The sequence below is a fragment of the Vanellus vanellus genome, assembly GCF_965231255.1.
Source record: "Vanellus vanellus genome assembly, chromosome: 7".
NCBI lineage: Eukaryota > Metazoa > Chordata > Aves > Charadriiformes > Charadriidae > Vanellus > Vanellus vanellus.
Genome location: NC_138912.1, coordinates 40394152 through 40411721, shown reverse-complemented (window position 1 = coordinate 40411721; position 17570 = coordinate 40394152). Strand labels below are relative to the sequence as shown.

The 17570-nt window shown below is 43.7% G+C and overlaps 1 protein-coding gene across 2 annotated transcripts in view; it reads left to right on the top strand.

Moving 5' to 3' along the window:
* Nucleotides 1–17570, top strand: part of LOC309674205 (cGMP-dependent protein kinase 1) — a 122827-nt gene that overhangs the window by 84404 nt on the left and 20853 nt on the right. For both annotated transcript variants that reach the window (XM_082486188.1, XM_082486187.1), the window contains exon 4: nt 8393–8489. Coding sequence is in view for 1 of the 2 variants with exons in the window: in XM_082486187.1 (XP_082342313.1) it covers nt 8393–8489 (97 nt within the window). In the remaining variant the exon portion in view is untranslated. The remainder of the gene's footprint in view (nt 1–8392; nt 8490–17570) is intronic.

The following is a 17570-nucleotide window of genomic DNA, read 5'->3' as shown; positions in this document are numbered from 1 at the left end:
AATTGGAGACGGGAGGGTTGTTTTTTCCAAGCAGTTTGATTGTGAGCTTAGATACGGTCGTGCGTTTTAAAGGGAGTGATGCATTTCCCCCATGTTACGACAGGAGAGGATCCCACAGCGAACATCTGGAGGGAAAAAAAAAGGTGAAATTTGGATTTTTAGGTGTTTTTTTTTTCCTAATAAAGTTGTTCCCTGCGCATCCTTTGTTCGGATACAGTCCCCCTGCAGGGCTCGTACCGTTGCTAGCCGGGAGGTACGGAACCCAATAGGCACAAGTTGTTTAATAAGGTATTACCAATCTCTCGGCACATTTAGGAGTTCAACAATATTAGCTTCGAAGTTAAGACTTTTTAAAGAGCCTGGATGATGAGAAGGTCTTTCTGAGCTGTTTTAATTGACTGTATTTGAGTGCATTCAATTACGTTTCTCAGTGAAATTGGTCTCCGTGTAATAGCACGTCTTCAAAGCCCCATAATTCAAACAAGTCTTCTATTTGCTTAACTACTGAAACAACTGACGGTGAGCACAGCGTATTATGACAGCATAATATCATGTTCACGTTGCCGAGTTCTAATTGAAAAGCGATGTGCTTTTAAAAAAGGGGGGGGAAATTAATTTCTCTGCTAGTTTTTTAACTTTGTGTTTTTAATTTCAGATCTCCTTCCCCTTCCAGAGGAAGTTAGAGATGCCATAGCTTTAATGTCTGTTTTAGCTGCCACTCAAATGTTCACTTTCTGTAAGAAAATCTAAACCGGGAGGTATGCTATTTCTCCTGATGTGAATGTCGTTAAAGGCAAGTACGCTGCGAGCTCGAGTGCTGGTGGGTCCGAGAGAAATTCCCAGCCCCGACAACATGAACTTGAAAAGAAAGACAGCCTTTCTTTTCGATGCAATGGTCCGTGTGCAGCCGTAGCTTTTCGCTTGCGTCGTCGCCGCCAGCACATTGCTTTTTAAAAATCCAAACTGAATCTCTCTTGATTTGGATTTTCAGTTGAAGGTGTAAGACGTAGAAGGAAGTGGTAGCAGCTAAATCGGGAGTTAAAGCCACTGCACTGCTGACCTCAGAAGGATGGTCTGGAAGAAGGAGACCTGAACTAAGGGAAAACTGGGTTATTAGTTATCATGCTTTCTCCCTGTATCTATCTATCTACAGATACGTGTAGATAGATCGGTATACACCTTTTACTTTGCAGTGTTGTTTGCAATTAGAAAAAACAGAAGAGTAGAAGAGTTTGACGTTCTCCTCCTTGCTCTTCTTTGGTGCAGGGCAGCAAATCCTCATCCGCAAGTAAATCCTCTCTTAAAAAGTCAAGATCTGTGGATAACACTGTAGCACCCATCCCTCCCAGGAATGGGTTAGCATTAGGCCAGCAAATACCAAGCAGAAATAATTTATGGGCATACTAACGTGCCATCAGTCCGTTGTCTCTGTGAAAGGGCAGAAAACCCCATTGGGATTTAGGACAATGGCATGTCAGCGCTCCCTGGTTTAATACAACTCGGGGCCGGGTGGGCAACAGTGACCTTACTGCCGATGGGACATACCGCAGTTGTCTTGTGCCGGTACTTTTATCCAACAGCTCACTGTCTTTGATTGACATTTTCCTGCTTTCACTGCAATGGAGATGTCCTGGAAAAATTTTGTGATCCTGTATTTGTGAACGAGCTAATAAATTGCAATCATGTGATAGAGCTTGAAATGAATTCAGCTTTTCTGTGACGTTATGGGATTGACAGTAAAATAGGTAAAGAGCTGGGCTTTCTCTTGGTATTTTTGATCTTACCGATACCAGCGTTTATCTGAAAGGGACATTCGGAAGTTAAAAGGTGCATTTGTGCATCATGAGAGAGATGGATATCTGGTACCCGGAGGAAGAAACACAAAACGTAGGCATTTCCCATACAGAGTGACGGTATGTAGGAAATAGTTGGGAAGATAGTTTAGGAAATATAGACAGTCTGCTGTCTATAGTTACGTTCTGCCTGAGTGTAATTTTGGGGCGAGCATCTCCCTTTCAGCAAATACAAAGTCCACGGAGACCTGGGAGCGCTCTTCACCTTGCAGGATCAGACTCTTAGAGAAGTCTGGTGAGCATGTTACGGTCTTCCTCAACAGGGTTTTGGGTTTGTACCTTGGTTATTTTCCTTTGCTGCAGTGGTTTGTCAAGGGACGTCTCCCCCTCCCCCCCCTAGAGCATACTGACCCAAATGGATTGATATCTGGAGGGAACGCTAGATAAGAAGGGTTTTGCACGTGGGGTGGGACCTCTGAGAGGATGAGTGGCAAGGCACCATAAAGAAATACAGATTGCTCTCAATGCCTCTCAAGAATTTGCTTTCAGGCATTCCCAGGCTCTGGATCTTGCTGGTTGTGTAAAATACACTGTCGCTGTGCCATGCTTCTGTCTGTTGCCTGAATGTGGCTAAATCTTCCGAGCCCCACTCAAACAGGGCATAGCTGAAGGTAAGGATCTCGTGTGGACACGACACAAGGTGCTTTTTATTTTGCTTTCACCCATGTGACCATTCATAGATTTCCCCTTGTCCAAAATCACTCGGAAATCTGTGAGCCTGAGCTTTTTTGACTCCTCTGAGCAGGCGGGGAAGAGGGCTGGCCAGTGCAGAAGGGAAGGCATGGGAGTCCTACCACCATTTGCTGCATCTGCTCTTCCTTGCATCGCTTTCAGATAACGAAGCCGCCTCGTTACATGAATTCAAGCCATGTCCTCTGCCGCTTTTCATTCATGTTTGGAATTGCATCTCTCTTAATAGCATGAATCCAATCCAGAAAACCTGCTGGGACTTCAGGGTACCGGGCAGGCAAATGGCAGCCGGGTGCCATGAGTAGAGGAGGCCCAGGTGGGTCATGTTGCCAGGGCTAAAATAGGTTAGGTTCGGGTGTGTAGAAAAAAAAGAGTCACCAAATGGAGGATTTGAGGTAATTTTTTATTTCGTTTATCGCAAACTCGTTTGTTTTTTTTTTTAAAGTGCAGCATCCTAAAAAGAAATTAGTTATATTTTAAGAACTGTAAGGAGATGGACTGAGATAAATCTCTTTTCTAGTGGACACAGAAAGATGGTTTCCTTTTGTGATGTATTTTTTTTCCCCACCCCACCTGTGGCTCTTAGGGTCATTTCACGCCTGTCTCCTTGCAGGCTGGGTCTGATCGTCACCATCCAACTAATGCGACTCAAATTACTCTAGTCTTTGCAGAGATTCAATGTTTCTATCTGCAGAAGTGCATTGCCTCTACGATGGGTGCTGTGGTGACCGGGCCAGCCAACAAAACTAAATATAAGGCCGACAAAATAGCTGTTAAACAAGCAGGTGTGTCTCACTGAGGAAGGCTCCAAAATTCTGATTTTATCCACCCAAAAATGGTTCTGTTTGCTCTTATCAGGGAGTTGGTGGTTGGTTCCCATTTGGTTGCAATTTACGTCTAGTTGGCAGCGCACAGGTGGAAAGGAGCCAAGTTTTCTATCAAGATGGCAGTTTGGTAACAGATGTCTAATGTTTCCCAACACATTTAGCTCATGTGATAGGAATCGTGAGCTAGTTTAGCAAAGCTGAGCAGTTGGGTAATGGCAAACCTTTGCTCCTCACATTTTCTCATTTATCCTTTTCAGCTGCCTACGTAAGATGAAATTTTTTTAATTTTTTTTTTTTTTTTTTGTATTTGTAGTTTGGGGAGGAAAAACATGAAATGTGTTTCGAAGTAATCGTCATCCTAGGAGGTAATCACTCGTTTAAATGGTTGGAAACCTCCAGCAGTGCAAGAAGCCACATGTTTTCCTCTCCCGTTCTGCATATCAGGCATTGCCCAAATGTTTGGGCCGTGGTTCCTGCGCTGCTGTTTCAAAGTAACGGGACATGTGGACAGTGGTATTTACTCCTGATCCCCCTCCCCCCCGATTACTCTGGTTTCTTACATGTGATGCCTGTCCGTGCCGAAGAGGAGGCTGAATCGAGGCATTTTAATTAGCGATTCCTTAGGAGTATGTATTTTATTTGGAAGGAGAGAAAGAAATGGTGGTCCCAAATCCCAACTCTTCCATAGGAGGGCAGTGATGCTCGTTGGGGCGAGATCGTTACAGGAAGCCAGTCATTCCAGTGGGATGTCAGGAGGTACCGCTGTCATTCAGATTTGCGAGTAACCTTGCAGAAGAACTTGGAAGATTCTGCAATCTGCTCATGTTTGACCTAGATCTGAACATCTCCTTCTCCATCATGTTTTCTGACACCCCCTATGGAGGAGATGCCTGTCCTTATAGCCGCAGGAGTGAACTATAAGCTCTGGCAGGGATGGTTTGGTAGGGTAGGTTACAACCCCCAATTTCCAAAAGTCCCACTAAGAGTACGTAGGGAGTTGACATCTTGCCTCCTACAAGCTCTTGTGAAACTCTCAGCTTTCCTTTTCATAGAATCATAGAACAGTTTAGGTTGGAAGGGACCTTAAAGATCATCTAGTTCCAACTCCCCTGCTATGGGGAGGGACACCTTCCATTAGACCAGGTAAATTGTAAAAGCTCTTCATTAAAAAACAGACTTTTTGTTGTTCCTCCCTATTTGGATCTCATGTTCTCTGTGTCTTTTCCTTTTGTGTACTTCCAGCTGTGATTTTCCAGGCGGTTTGGCCTGTGATAGCTGGGGCAAGAAGCACAATTACCGAAATATCCGGAGAAGGACTCTTTCTTTCTCTTTCAGCTAGTGTCAGGAAACCCATTTCTGGGGTTTCCTGGGGTTTCTCAGCGTAGAAAGTTTGAGCCTTGCATCTGAGTAGCTCCAGAATGTCACTGAAGGCGGATGTGATGCTGATGAGCATTCACGCCTCCGAGCTTGCCTGAGATGTCTTCCCATTACACCTCCCATCTATCAATCTAGGAACTTAAATCGCCAACTCTTCCAGAGGTCAAAAAATCATTTTCTTGTTTGAGAAGTCTCAGAACACCGGCGTATGGCTGCGTGTTTAGCATATAACAGCCTTTTTCATTAGACTGCTAAGTACCAAATGGGAAGAAGCTGTGGCATCTGCAAAGCGGTACCCAAGAAGAAATACGCCCTGACCTGGCACACGTATATTTTTCCCACGGAGTGCTGAGTTATTTCCACATCATCTTGCACAAGTGTGGCCAAATTGTCTCTACCATTCATCCCGTCGCTGTTACGCTCCCAGGGAATATCCTGAGCATCCTCCCCAGTATCTGAGCATAGCACATCTCTTTAACCTGGTCCAGAACATTGAAAACCGAACGTTTTCCTACAGACACACCAATATGAATTTTTAAACTTCTGTATTTTTAAACTTCTGTATTTCTTTGCACTGCCCTCCCAATGCCTTGAAAGGGTCCCTTTTCTTTCGGAGGTGCTAAAATACAACGTTAGGTATATTTTTCACTAATTTTGTTGAGTGAGACGCACACGCTGCAAAACCTTGGGAGTTTCTGTTTAGGGAACGGCATGCTCAAATTAAGGAAGTTGGAGGCCAGAAGTTGAATTCATATTCTAAATTTCAGGATGAGGATTATACCCAATTTCTGATTTAGGAGGCGGCTTGGGAGTATTTGCATTTTGATATTTTTGTTGAAGGGACTGAAGAGATTTATTCTACAGCTTTGCAGGGCTGAAGTGTGTAACTCCTGTTAGTTTATAGTCGATTTGAAAGTGGACTTTGACCTTTGTAGCTGGGAATAAAACAGATGTGGCTGCTGTCACGAAGCTTGTGAAGGGCTTGCTAGCTTGATTTTACACGTGTTTTGGTTTCGCTATGTATTTGCGGAATTTCTTTTGGTTTTTGGATGCCTGTTGCACACTATTAGAAAACTACATCCAACTTGTTTTATATGCATCATCGCACTTGTACGTACTAACTACGCATAAGCAGTCTGTCAGAGAGAAATAGCCAAGAGATTACAAAAAAAGCCATCACCATAATGCTGCAAGTACATTTTTTTAAGCAAAATAATAAACAAACGCTTTTTTTTTTCCACTTTAAAAGCCACCAGCAGAGCTTTTGGCTTCTGCGACTCAACACGCAAAACAATGAAGAAGTTGGGACTGGAGCGGAAGATCCCGTCTCCCATCAAACCAAGGGTTTTTCAGGAGAATTGGTGGAATTTGCAGGGGCTGGGAATAAGCGTCGTGCTTGCCTTGCAAGCACCGTGCCATGTCTTAACCTAGTTTTTGTCTTCTCATGTCGCATGAAGTGAACTATACGTCATTTTTGTAGGACTTGGCCGTCTTCCAGGGTAAGAGGTATTATAGGAAAAAAAAACAACATTCCCCCTCTCTGTCCCTTATGTTTTTGGAGACCCTAACCCTTCAGACACGCTGCTGTTTGGCATCTCTCGTTCCCTGCTTGAGAAGTCCTCTCTGCTTGCCCAGGGGAGAGGACGGGGTAGGTGTTCCCCTGCCCCGCTGGGAGCACAAGGTGGCTTTCTTCCGCATTTTCTCTCCTCCCTCTTTCCACCAAGAAGGGAAGCTCCTGAGCCTTGGGCAAAGGGAATGCAGGGCTTCTTCACCTGGAGTTTTGCATCCGTTGTTTGACTGTTGAAGGGAAATTTTCCATGCTGGGATTTCATCTTACCAGCAATTATAGATCATTAAGGGTGTTTAACTGGTCAGGAACGTGAAAGATAACTCATACCCTGTCTATACATTTATCATGAAAATGAGACTCATCTCGTTGCTCTGTCACCCCTCAAATGACGTGTCTGCTGCGATTTAGAAGGGAATGTATAAATACGTCTTTCCTGTAGCAAAGTTTTTTTTAGTGAGAGGTTTAGTATGCACCTCATGATGAGTATAAAGCGATCGATAAGCAACTGTGTCACACAAGGTTATCCCAAGTTCAGAGCAGGCTCGGAACTCATTGGTTTCCAAAATCGGATGCATCAGGCTGCTGCGGCCACCAGAGCAAGGTCACCGAGAGGATCTGGTGACAGTATAAATAATAAAGCAGAGCTTAAGTAATTTGTCGACAGCACCCCCGAGATAAAATTGCGCTTTATTGCATTGGATTTGGGGCTTGATGATGTGACCTTTCACGTTTCTTGACACCTCTTTTTTTTTTTTTTTTTTCCCCTTGGAACTTGAAAATTGGGGATTTTTTTGCTCTTTCTCACCCAATGTCATTGCAGTTTTAAATAGACTAAAGAAGGTGGTTTGAAGGGAATAAGTCAGTAAATCAATTCCATCCTATTATGGAATAGAGACAGACGTGACGGACAAGGTACATTAAGAAGATAGACAGGTAGATACATACATATGATCGTGGCTAACGCTGTGATGTTTTATCTTTACGCTAGCGCTGTCATGCACAAATGAAGCATCCAGGTGAAATAGAGGATCACGGTCTATATTAATTGGCCAAAATATTATTGCCAAAATTAAGTCCTGAAAACCAAGCCAACTCCCCCTTTACGCCCTGCATGCCTCTCTCCATAATCCCGTCAACGCTCTTTTCCCATACAAGTCTGTGCCACCAGCGGCCAAAGGTTGTAGGCGCACGGGGACTTCTCCGGCAGCTGAATGTCAAACTTTATTGAGTGGGTGGATCCTGTTCATCCATTTCCCCTCTGAGCCTTTCTAAAAATACAGTAAACCTTGACAAGGAGCTATTTTAGAGGAATCATATTCATGAGGATAGTCATGGGAAGCTTATTTTGGCAGGCTTGCATGTGTTCGATTTGCATGCTTCCTTAGTCAAGGGCTTGGTGAACTTGTGTCGCGAGCCAGTTGGACATGGGCTAAAGAGAGAGCATCTGGATTTTGGGACCTCCTGGGTTGGGACGTCTACTCCAAGTGAGTTTATAAGAGGAAAAGAAGTGAAGATATCCTTATAGGAATGTTGATATGTGACTGAAGTCATTCATTTCAGGCATTTGCACACCAGCCCGCAGCTTATCGGATCTGATTTCATAAAACCTGGCTGTGATTTCTCTCCAGGGACCTTAATGATCTTGCCACTTTCAATAAACATTTATAGAAACTACTGCCAGCCTGTGGATAAGAGAAACTCCTATGAGAGACTTTATCTTCCAAAAATACTTAAAGACACCAAAAAAAAAAACCACCCACGAGAAGATCGATAGAAAATGTCAAAATGTAGCGTTTGCTGGGTAGCTGGAGCTGAATTGCAGTACCAGACATTTGCATTGTAGGCATGCAGTAGGTATGTTTGCTTTTCTCACTTGGAAAACCGTCCACATCGGAGCAATACTCTAATTGGGACCAGCAAAACGATGAGTGTGAATAAAAGCAAACTGTAAGAGATAAGATGGAAATTAAGCAGGTAAAGGCTGTTCCACACTCATGCCATTCGGGTACGGTATTGCACAGTACTCATGTTTGCACCTCTAAGAAATTTCCATTTTTTCGCATAAAAAAATCCAGATACGAAGCCGAAGCTGCCTTCTTCGCCAACCTGAAACTGTCAGATTTCAACATCATTGACACCCTTGGAGTCGGAGGGTTTGGACGAGTTGAGCTGGTAGGTAACCTTTTCTTCTTTGAAGTTTGCGTGATGTCCTAGCATTAGTACTGTGTTACAAGTCCTCTAATATTTCTGTGTTGTTACACCTGAATAACTGGAAGAAAATTACGTGATGAGATTACATATTTTCTAATGGTTGAAGAAAGCTGCATTATATTTCCTATGAAACAAAAATATCCGAATAAATGCTTTAGAATCATTTAGGTTGGAAAAGACCGTTGAGATCATTGAGTCCAACCTTTGCAGTAACCAAGAAGAATTTATATACTAGGTTGAGAGAGGAGCACGCATCTTCTCTCTCCAGGTGGTCCTACGTTTATGGGATTGATGCCTTTTCTAAACAACCTGAAGAGTTGTATGGCCGTTGAGTGCTAAGATTGAAAGAGCAACCTAAAATCTTACTTAGCCAAAACTGGAGTAACAGTACGATGTCTCCTCTAAGCAGTTCCTAATTCAGGTCTGGAGACAGACGAACTTGTTTGTCACAAGAGCTGTAGATTCAGTGTTTGAACTGTGACAACACAGAAAACTACTTACTTTTCTGCAGAATTTTAGAGAAAGGACAAAGCCTGAGGTTGTTTTTTTTGCCCTGCTTTAGATTTAGAGCTCGGCAGTCTTTATTAAAACAAAGCCTGAGCAGGAGGAGACTGAAACGGCAGCCGTTGCATGACCCGTTTGTGATATCATGTAAATACAAAAACTTGTAATAGAAAAAGGGAGCTTAGTTTACATCACGGTGCTGACCACGGCGGAGCTTCTGATACCAGACACCAGTACAGTATGTTAGGAACTCCTGTAAGTTAAGGGCAGAAAAGGGAACAGTGTTACTGCTGCCATCATGAAACTGCAGGGAAATCCCCGCTCCGTAACCCGACGGGAGCCAAACATGCCCATAGCCCTGGGCATGGGGAAAACTGGCAAAATGAAGTATTTCGGTGATAATTCGTGACGTAATGTGTAAAATCTGTGTTAAAAGTGCAATTCGCTCTTCCGTATGATTTTATTTCTGACTTTTCCTGTTTGGATGTATGTGAAATTGTGCGGAGGAGAGCACGTCCGTGAGAGGGTTGGTCCCTTCCTGGGGTTTGGGTTTGGTTTTGGTTTTCTATTTATTTATTTATTTTCTATTAGCAACTGTTGTTTTGGAAGAGAGTCACGAGACCTCATGCGTAGCCTGGGAAGGCTCTCCTTGCCCCGCTCCTTCTAAAGTCATCTGCTGTGGAGGATGCTTTTGAGCAGGAGTTTAATTCAGGTTGCGCTGAACTTCCATTTTGAAGGCCCTTCCGCCTCTGTTGACAACAGCATAAAGCTCAGAAGATTTGTCTCCTAAATTAACGTCACCGCTGGCTTTTGTGCCTGAGGTGACCTGTGGTGTGGGACTCACTGGTTTGGGGCTTGTTTTAGATCTTGTGAAGGAGCTTGTGAGGTTTGTTTTCATTTTTAAGGCTTTTTTGACATGTGCTGTCAAGCTTTGAAAACCTCAAGATGTTCCTGGGAAGGTGCATGAGTTTGTCTTCATGAGGGGTTGCTTATGGGATCCTCAAACTGCACACGTACAGAAAGAAATTGGACTCTCGCTGACGTCCATGGCTCGGTCCTCTAACTCTGGCTGCTTGCGTAGTTAATTTGGAAGCTTTAAGATGTTGACATCTTGAAATGGTAGCGATGCGTGATGCTTGGCCAGGTGTGAGGAAGAGCAGGAGTTGGACGTGCTCTGTCACTTCAACATGTCAGATCGCAGTCAGGTGGAGATATTTAATTCTTAGGAGATGTCCAAGTCTCAGAAGCTTCCAAGAAGCCCTGGTGCCTCTTCTGCAGCCTGCGGAAGGCTACCGACAGGAGAAACTTTTTCATCACCTCATAGGGTTTCTTCAGGGGTGGGTTGAACGCACTGCCCCTGCTCTCCTAAGCAGGGAAATGCTGGGTAAGGTCATTTTCTGTAGTTCTTAATTAATGCTGAATTGTGCACGAAAGGATAAAAGATATTTGAAAGTTCAGCTCAATACTCCAGGTTGTATTATTTTTCTTTACCACCGAGGGAGATTTTGTTATTAAAAGAAGAAAATATTATTTTTCTCAAAACCGAGCCTAGAATTGCTACCTCTTGCTTCTCTCTTCTCTGTGAAAAATATGTTTTATAATTTAAGGCTAAAAAATGAACTAATGCCAAACGTATTGGAGGAATTGACTCTTTTATTGCCTGAGCGTGTTACGGTGGCCTGCTAGTGCACAGCAGCCTTGGAATTTGTTCCTGGACAACATTCACGTTTTTGCTCTTTCCAAGAGTAAAATCGATCAAATAAATAAAGTACGTTGCAAGGAAGGGGATTTTTATAGCTTAAACTCTGCTGCTGTGGGCAAGCCCCCTAAAGGGCATCTCCATACCCTTCAAGAGGGCAACTGGTGATGTCTGGTTGGAAACTGGAATGTCTCGGGCTTAGGTTGGGTCTTGCTGGCCAAGAAGGACTAACACTCCCATTGGCCTGCATTTTAATTTCCAGCTGTGGTTTGTATCAATATACCCTGTTTTTTACGACACCTCTGTGAAATAGGTCACCCCTTCAATGCATTTGTCCACGAGTACATGGCTTTTAGGCGAGGCAGCCTAAAATTTAAATACTTCTCAATTCTATGGAGATTACACATGAAAATATCTTTTTGTCTTGCTGTTCCATGTTTTTTTTGTATGCCAAGAGACATTTCCCACAGATTTGCATTGGTGTTGTACGTCACTTGCTCTGTTTTTTAATGGCTACCTGACGTCTCTTGAAACATGTCTTGTCCTTATGGATGCTGTTCTTCTTCTTCATCCCCAGCTGGACTATGTAATTAGCTTTTATCCAGTCTTCTCTCATGGGGAGAAACAAGCTGAGTAGAGGCTGTGCTATTTTAGACGGGGACCAGCTCTGGTGCTGGAACGAGAGCAGATAAAGACTTTTGTTCGCGTACAGCAGGACCTGTGTGATCCTCAACGTTTGAAGAGCAAACAGACAGGTTGGAGAGACCACAGTCTGCCCAGGGCCAACGGTGTCGCGTTCCCAGGACAACCTTCCCGCATTTCGGAGGGTTGCTGAGAAGGTGCAAGCTGCTCCGGGACACATCTCTCCCAGCTGGTGGACGCCTTCCTTAACAGGGCAGAAAGAAAACAGTAGGAGTGACTTCTTGTTTTTTAATAGCATGGATTAACAGATGCATCCACTGTTTTTTGCAACTCAGCTTCTCATTACTATGTCAGTTGAGCATCTTCTGTGTTGGGATCCAGGTGCCTCTGTAATACGTTGGAATAGGGAATGTCATCTCAGGTTCGTGTCCCCCCAAGCACCGCTTTGCAGAGGAGGGAGATGTAGGTCAGGTGTCCTCAGCCTTCATAAATCATCTCCTGAACTTTATTGCTCTTGTCTTTGTTCTTTAATTTCCTTTTAATTTAAGTCCCGTGTTTCTAATCATCTGCCACAGGTCAGCTATTTTGGATTTAAATCAAGATTATTTTAGACAGCTCTGAAATAAATGTATTGGAGTGTCTGAACATACAGGGGTAGAGTCATTCTTGCTGTGAAATCAGTTCATGTAGGTGGTGGCTGAGCACAGGTAGACTCAAAATCGGGTCCACGCCTGAACAAATGCGTTTTTTGTTATATTGATTTACGCAGTTATGGCTTCCAGCAAACACTGGGCAATGGAGGAAGGAGAAGATCTTAAATCACTCCGGTTATAAAATTGCAAAAATAATATATTTTCACCACACCCCATCGCAAGCTTGATTGAAACTACGTTTCGGCTATGTCTTTGTTCACTTCTCAGGACAGATACACCAGTGAAAATCTATAGACTTGCCCACCATCCCTGCACATAAACGAGCTTGGAGGGAGCTGTGCCTTCTGCACTCCTGTGGGTAGCATATGGCTCAGGACATCCTGAAGGCAGCAGGCAACAGAGGGATTAAGGACAGTCTCCGTTTTCAGCCCTGACTTGACAAAACATTTAATAGTATGTTGTAACGTTCAGCAGTGTTGCGGAAGTTGGTGGCACTTAGAGCACATATTTCAACCATATGGTCATTAAAGCTTGGGTTGGAAGGGACCTAAAGAGATCATCCTCAAGACAGAGTCAAATATACCTGACCACTTCTGACCACTTTTCCCTAATTTGTTGTTGAAGTCTTTAGGGAAGGAGGTTCCCGTGGCAATTTATTCCATGCTTATCTGTTCCTCACTGCAAGAATGCTTTCCCTAATATTTAACATCTCCCCATAGCCTATAGTACAACTACATACAACCCTTGAGGTTGGGTTGTATTGATTTGAAGACCATTGTCATGTGAACCCAAAGAATTCTTTTCTTTCAAAGCACTTTTATTTCAAGTCATCGCGTCAGTTTGTAAATAATGAGTTTGAATTCCCTTGCTCTTCTCAAAAGCGCTCCCAGCCCTCTCTGGCTTGATTTTAATAGGTGCAGAGTTAATAACATTCTTCTTATTTCATAATCCAAGCCATCGATGAAACTGTTTTATGGTGCCGTATACCAGACAGCCCCTCTTGAAGTCCTTTTGGCTTATGGTGGCCGCTAAAAGCGAAACTGCTTTACAATACGGAGACAATACAATAAAGACACACGTAAAAACTAAGCCTTAGTTTCAGCCACATTTTACTGGGGCTGTGCGAGACCTTTTTAAAATGGACAGTATGGCATTTTTCGTTTTTACTCATGTTTTAAGAGAAATCTGGCCACAGATTATGAAGTGCAATCAAATTTATTACAGCCTCTAGCCTGTTTTGTAAACAAAACCATTAGTGAATTAATTAGATGGCGAGGAAGAACTGCCGTAATTGTCTTTCAATAGACTGACAGATGCATAATTCAGATATTTATTAGCGGAAATTTCCAATTGCATAGCTATCATTTTGTTCCAGCTATTGCAAGGCTTTTTATTAGAAAGATCAATCTTCTCTTTGAAATATCGTAATTTTTATTTTTAAGTGTCAGGAGTGCTTTGGCCTCCTTCCTTTTGAAAGAACAGGAATTTGGGGTGCCATCAAGGTGAGGGAATTGAGGTGTGAGGGGTGTGAAGATCAGGTACCTGAGTAAATCCCGCTTTCATCTGACAACAAAACTACCGTCACGGGGCTGAACAAAATACTGAATATAAACATTTGGCCCTTTTTTTCCCGTCCCTTCTTAACTATATGCAGGATGCTTAGTTTTAATGATACCATCAGATGTGGCTGGACCACTGCAGAGCTTTTTTATTTATTTATTTGTTTTCCCTTTGATTTTTAATTCCTGGTGGAATGCAATACATCCTTTGTAGATGGAAACACGTTCTTGGGGTTTGTCTGCTAATGGAAAGGATGTTGTCAAGGTTTGGAAAGATGAGATGCCGTTTGTAGCCCATCAGATATTGTCAGGGGCCGGATCAGGATATGAGCTGTCAAGCCAGAGGCTTCAGCTCCGGCTGGAGATAGGAATAAGACATAAAAATAGGTGCTACGTTGTAGACAAAGCCAAACGCAGGAGCGGGACCGGCTCATGTGTGGGGTTGGAGAGTTTAGATCCATTTGATATTTTCAAGAAAGCACAGTAGTGAGTTTTTCTGTTTGGTTTAGCGTATTTTAGCTATATAACCCTTCTTCTGCTATTTACTTTTTATTGGAATGGTTTTATGCACGAAACAGTTTACATTCCTCGCTGCTGTTTCGCCTTTGCCTTCTAGACGTTTTTGAAAAATAATATTTACCTCTGGGCTTTATAGAAAGACACAAATTTTAGTACACTTCCCAAAGCCCTTGCTCATAACAAACTTAGTTGTGCATGTTGTCAAGCATTGAATGTCAATTTTTCAGTACAGGGATCAAAACAGAACTACAGGTTTTTAGCACAGTTGAGTATTTGATTAAGCAACTTTAATTGTTAAATAGCTGTGGGTTTCTAAGGACTGCATTTTTTTAGTGTATACTTTGGTGTATTCATAGAGTGTAATTTTGCAATTTATTTTCCTGTGGAGTCCCATCGCGGTCGGATGGTGATACAATATTTAGTGCTTTCCCAACCAGTTGAATCTAGACTTTTTCAAAGAAAATAAGGTCAGTGTCACAGACAGTTTCTACCCTGCTGCCCACTTGTAATTAATTTTTGATTCATCCTTCAGAATTTCAGGCCGCAGTATATACTCCGTGCTTTTTCTTTCCATCTTCGGTCCTTTTTTTTTTTTTTCAGTCTTGACTTATTTTCCAGTCTAACCCAGTCCAGTCGCCTGTTCGCACCCAGCGTGCAGCTAACCAAAAACTAACATGATGTTGAGCGTGAGGTGGGAAGGGTATAGTGAGAAGCACCGCGTAGCCTGCTTATAATTTGGATACGCGAGTTACAACGTCTCCCTAAGCCTCAGGTCAGGAGAGCCTTAAGGAGATGTGAAAAATACCTTCAAAACCCTAACGGAGAGATCTGCAATACTGAGCACCGCAGTCGGCTTCGAGGCAGAAATACGAGCAAGATACTCCCTCGCTCGCCTAATAAAAAGAGATGCTGGGAAGAAAGCAAGCCGTAAGGCAGAGAATATCATTATGGGGGGAAAACGTTTTGTCCTGGAAGAACATAAATATATTTAGGACTAAAAGCATGCTGTACTCTTTTGCTGGAGGCGGGGCGGGGGGGGGGGGGGAGAAGTCGCCGCTTTGTTCGAGCAGCATTTCAGCTGTCGGGATTAGGAGGGCTCAGCTTGCAAGTGCTGCGCTCAGCGACAGCTGCTGCTATTTTCGTGGGTTCGAAGGCATCTGGCTGGGAAACAGCAGAAAATAAAGGACCTCGGACATGCCCAGCGAGCACGAGCGTTTGCACTTCAGTTCCCGAGCGCCGCGCGTCGAGCCCGTTATTATTTAACGCGATACGAAGATATTCGCGTTTTGTGATCGCACAGGTTTCTGGCTCCCTTATATCCGAATAATACACACAGAGCAAAATGCACAGCATTTGGAAAAGCATCTTTGTTGTTATAGCGGTATGGCCATGCCCACACGGGGAGGTGAACGGGAGACGTGAGCAACAAAAACTTTGTCTGTGAGTCGTGGACACAAGAGTTCAAGAAAAGCATCCTAAAAGCTCACAGTTAACTGCATGTTTAGGAAAAAAAAAGCCGCATCTCCAGGGTAAACGAAATATTTTTCACTTGCACAAACTCCGCTGCCTGTGTGTTCCCATTTAGCTGGGAGCTCGGCCAGCTCCCTGGAAGGGTCAGCAGAAAAAGCTCCTGAGCGAAGTTTTTGTGAGCGCGGCGTCCAGACGCTGAGGAAGTTCACGTTCAAACACCTCCGTTATACCAGTGAGAAGAAATCCGGAGATTTTTGAGCGGCGGACGCCATTCCAGTTGGAACCTCTGTGTAGCTGCCAAAATGAAGGCAGGATAAACTCTAAATATAAATATGTGTTCTGCTCTGCTTTCATGCCCTTGGGTCCGTTGCTCTCTCATGGCTTCAGAGGTCTGCACGGGGTACCATAGTGGCAAATACTACCTGCAGCAGCTCCTTGGAGATAAAAAACCACAATTGTAGAGCTTCTTAGAAAACCCACAGCCGTGCAAGAGCTGTAACCCACAGGCACAACATCTGCAGTAAATGGGAATTCAGAAAAATCGGTTGTTCTTTGCTGTCTTCTCCTAGAAGGAGATCATGCCGGAGTAGAAGACAACGGGGCACGAATGAGAGAGTTGCAGTGAAAATCGCATATTTTCAGGCTAGCTGTGGCAAAGGTTCAGGCACCTCACTAGTCTTCACTGGAAATAAATCCTTCTTTGGGGGATTGTTCTACGTTCTGGGAAATATTTATTAACGTTTACAGTTTCTCAAGGTCTGCTTGCATTGTATCGGTTCAGCTCTCACCGGAGTTGCACGGAAATCGCTCACGTTGCAGACTATATATAATATACACTTACATGATTTATAGTAAATAGAGGCAGAGAAAGAGGAAGGATAAGAAGCATGCAGATACACCCGTTTACACTTTTTTCCACCGAGGTCTGGATTTTGTCTCATCAATATCCATTTTCCCAGAAAGTCTGAAAAAGGTGTAAAACCGTGTTTATTTGTAGATGAATTATAGCTGTGCTTTTAAAAAAAAAAAAAAAAAAAAAAACAACAACAAAAAATCAGGCCTCAGGCACACCGTGTGTCTTGGAAGTTGGAGAAGTTTATACACCGTAAAGCAAAGCAACGCTTTTGGAGCGGTTCCAACATTTTCGTGTAAGCACCGGAGAAGCTAGGTGAGGTCTTGGAAACAGACCTCAAGGTCTTGGAAACAAGGACTTGGAAAAGCAAGAGAGCTCCGATCTCTTCTTTTTCTCTTGTCCTCCTTCTTCTCCTCCTCTCCCTCTCTCCTTCTCCTCTTCTCTTCTCTTCCTCTTCCCCCCTGCGTTTGCATCTTGTCCCAATCTTGTAGCATTCCTCTTCTGCTCAACTCACTACCAAGACACCTTCACCCCCTTCCTAACGGACTTTTTAAAGTTTCTTTACTGAAGCAACATTACTTTCTCAACACTGAAAAGTTAAAGGTGGTCCTGTGATCTCAACTCATTAGCAGCAAAACGGAGCCCCTTTCCCTGCCGTGTCCTCTTCAAGGGAACTTCTCCTTGAATGCATTTTCAGATAGTGACCCATCTGTTTGGATTCTCTCAGGGGTAACTTTGCTACGATGACTCAGGCTGCCAAAAAAACACCTGGTGACATGGGAATGGGCCACCACGCTGAAGCACAGCCAAAGGCCGTGACACCGGCCAGACGATGCTTCCTATGCGACCACGAGACACGTGGGAATAGGGCAGCTGGCTGTGGAGCTAGCACAGAAGAACACCACTTGCTTCGACTCCTGTCCATCCCAATGTTGTGGGGCTTTCTTGCTTCAGAGGTGTGGATGGGTGTCACACATAGAAGACGGGAGTAGCTGCTTCTTCGTGAGGTTGGCAGTTGCTGTGAGCTGGTGCAATAGGAAGGGGCTAAAAGATGGAGGAGCCTGACTCTTCCCATGTAGCCCTGTCCAGTTCGTACCTGCTGGTTGAAGATGCCATCGTCGCAGTGCTTGTACCAGAATATTT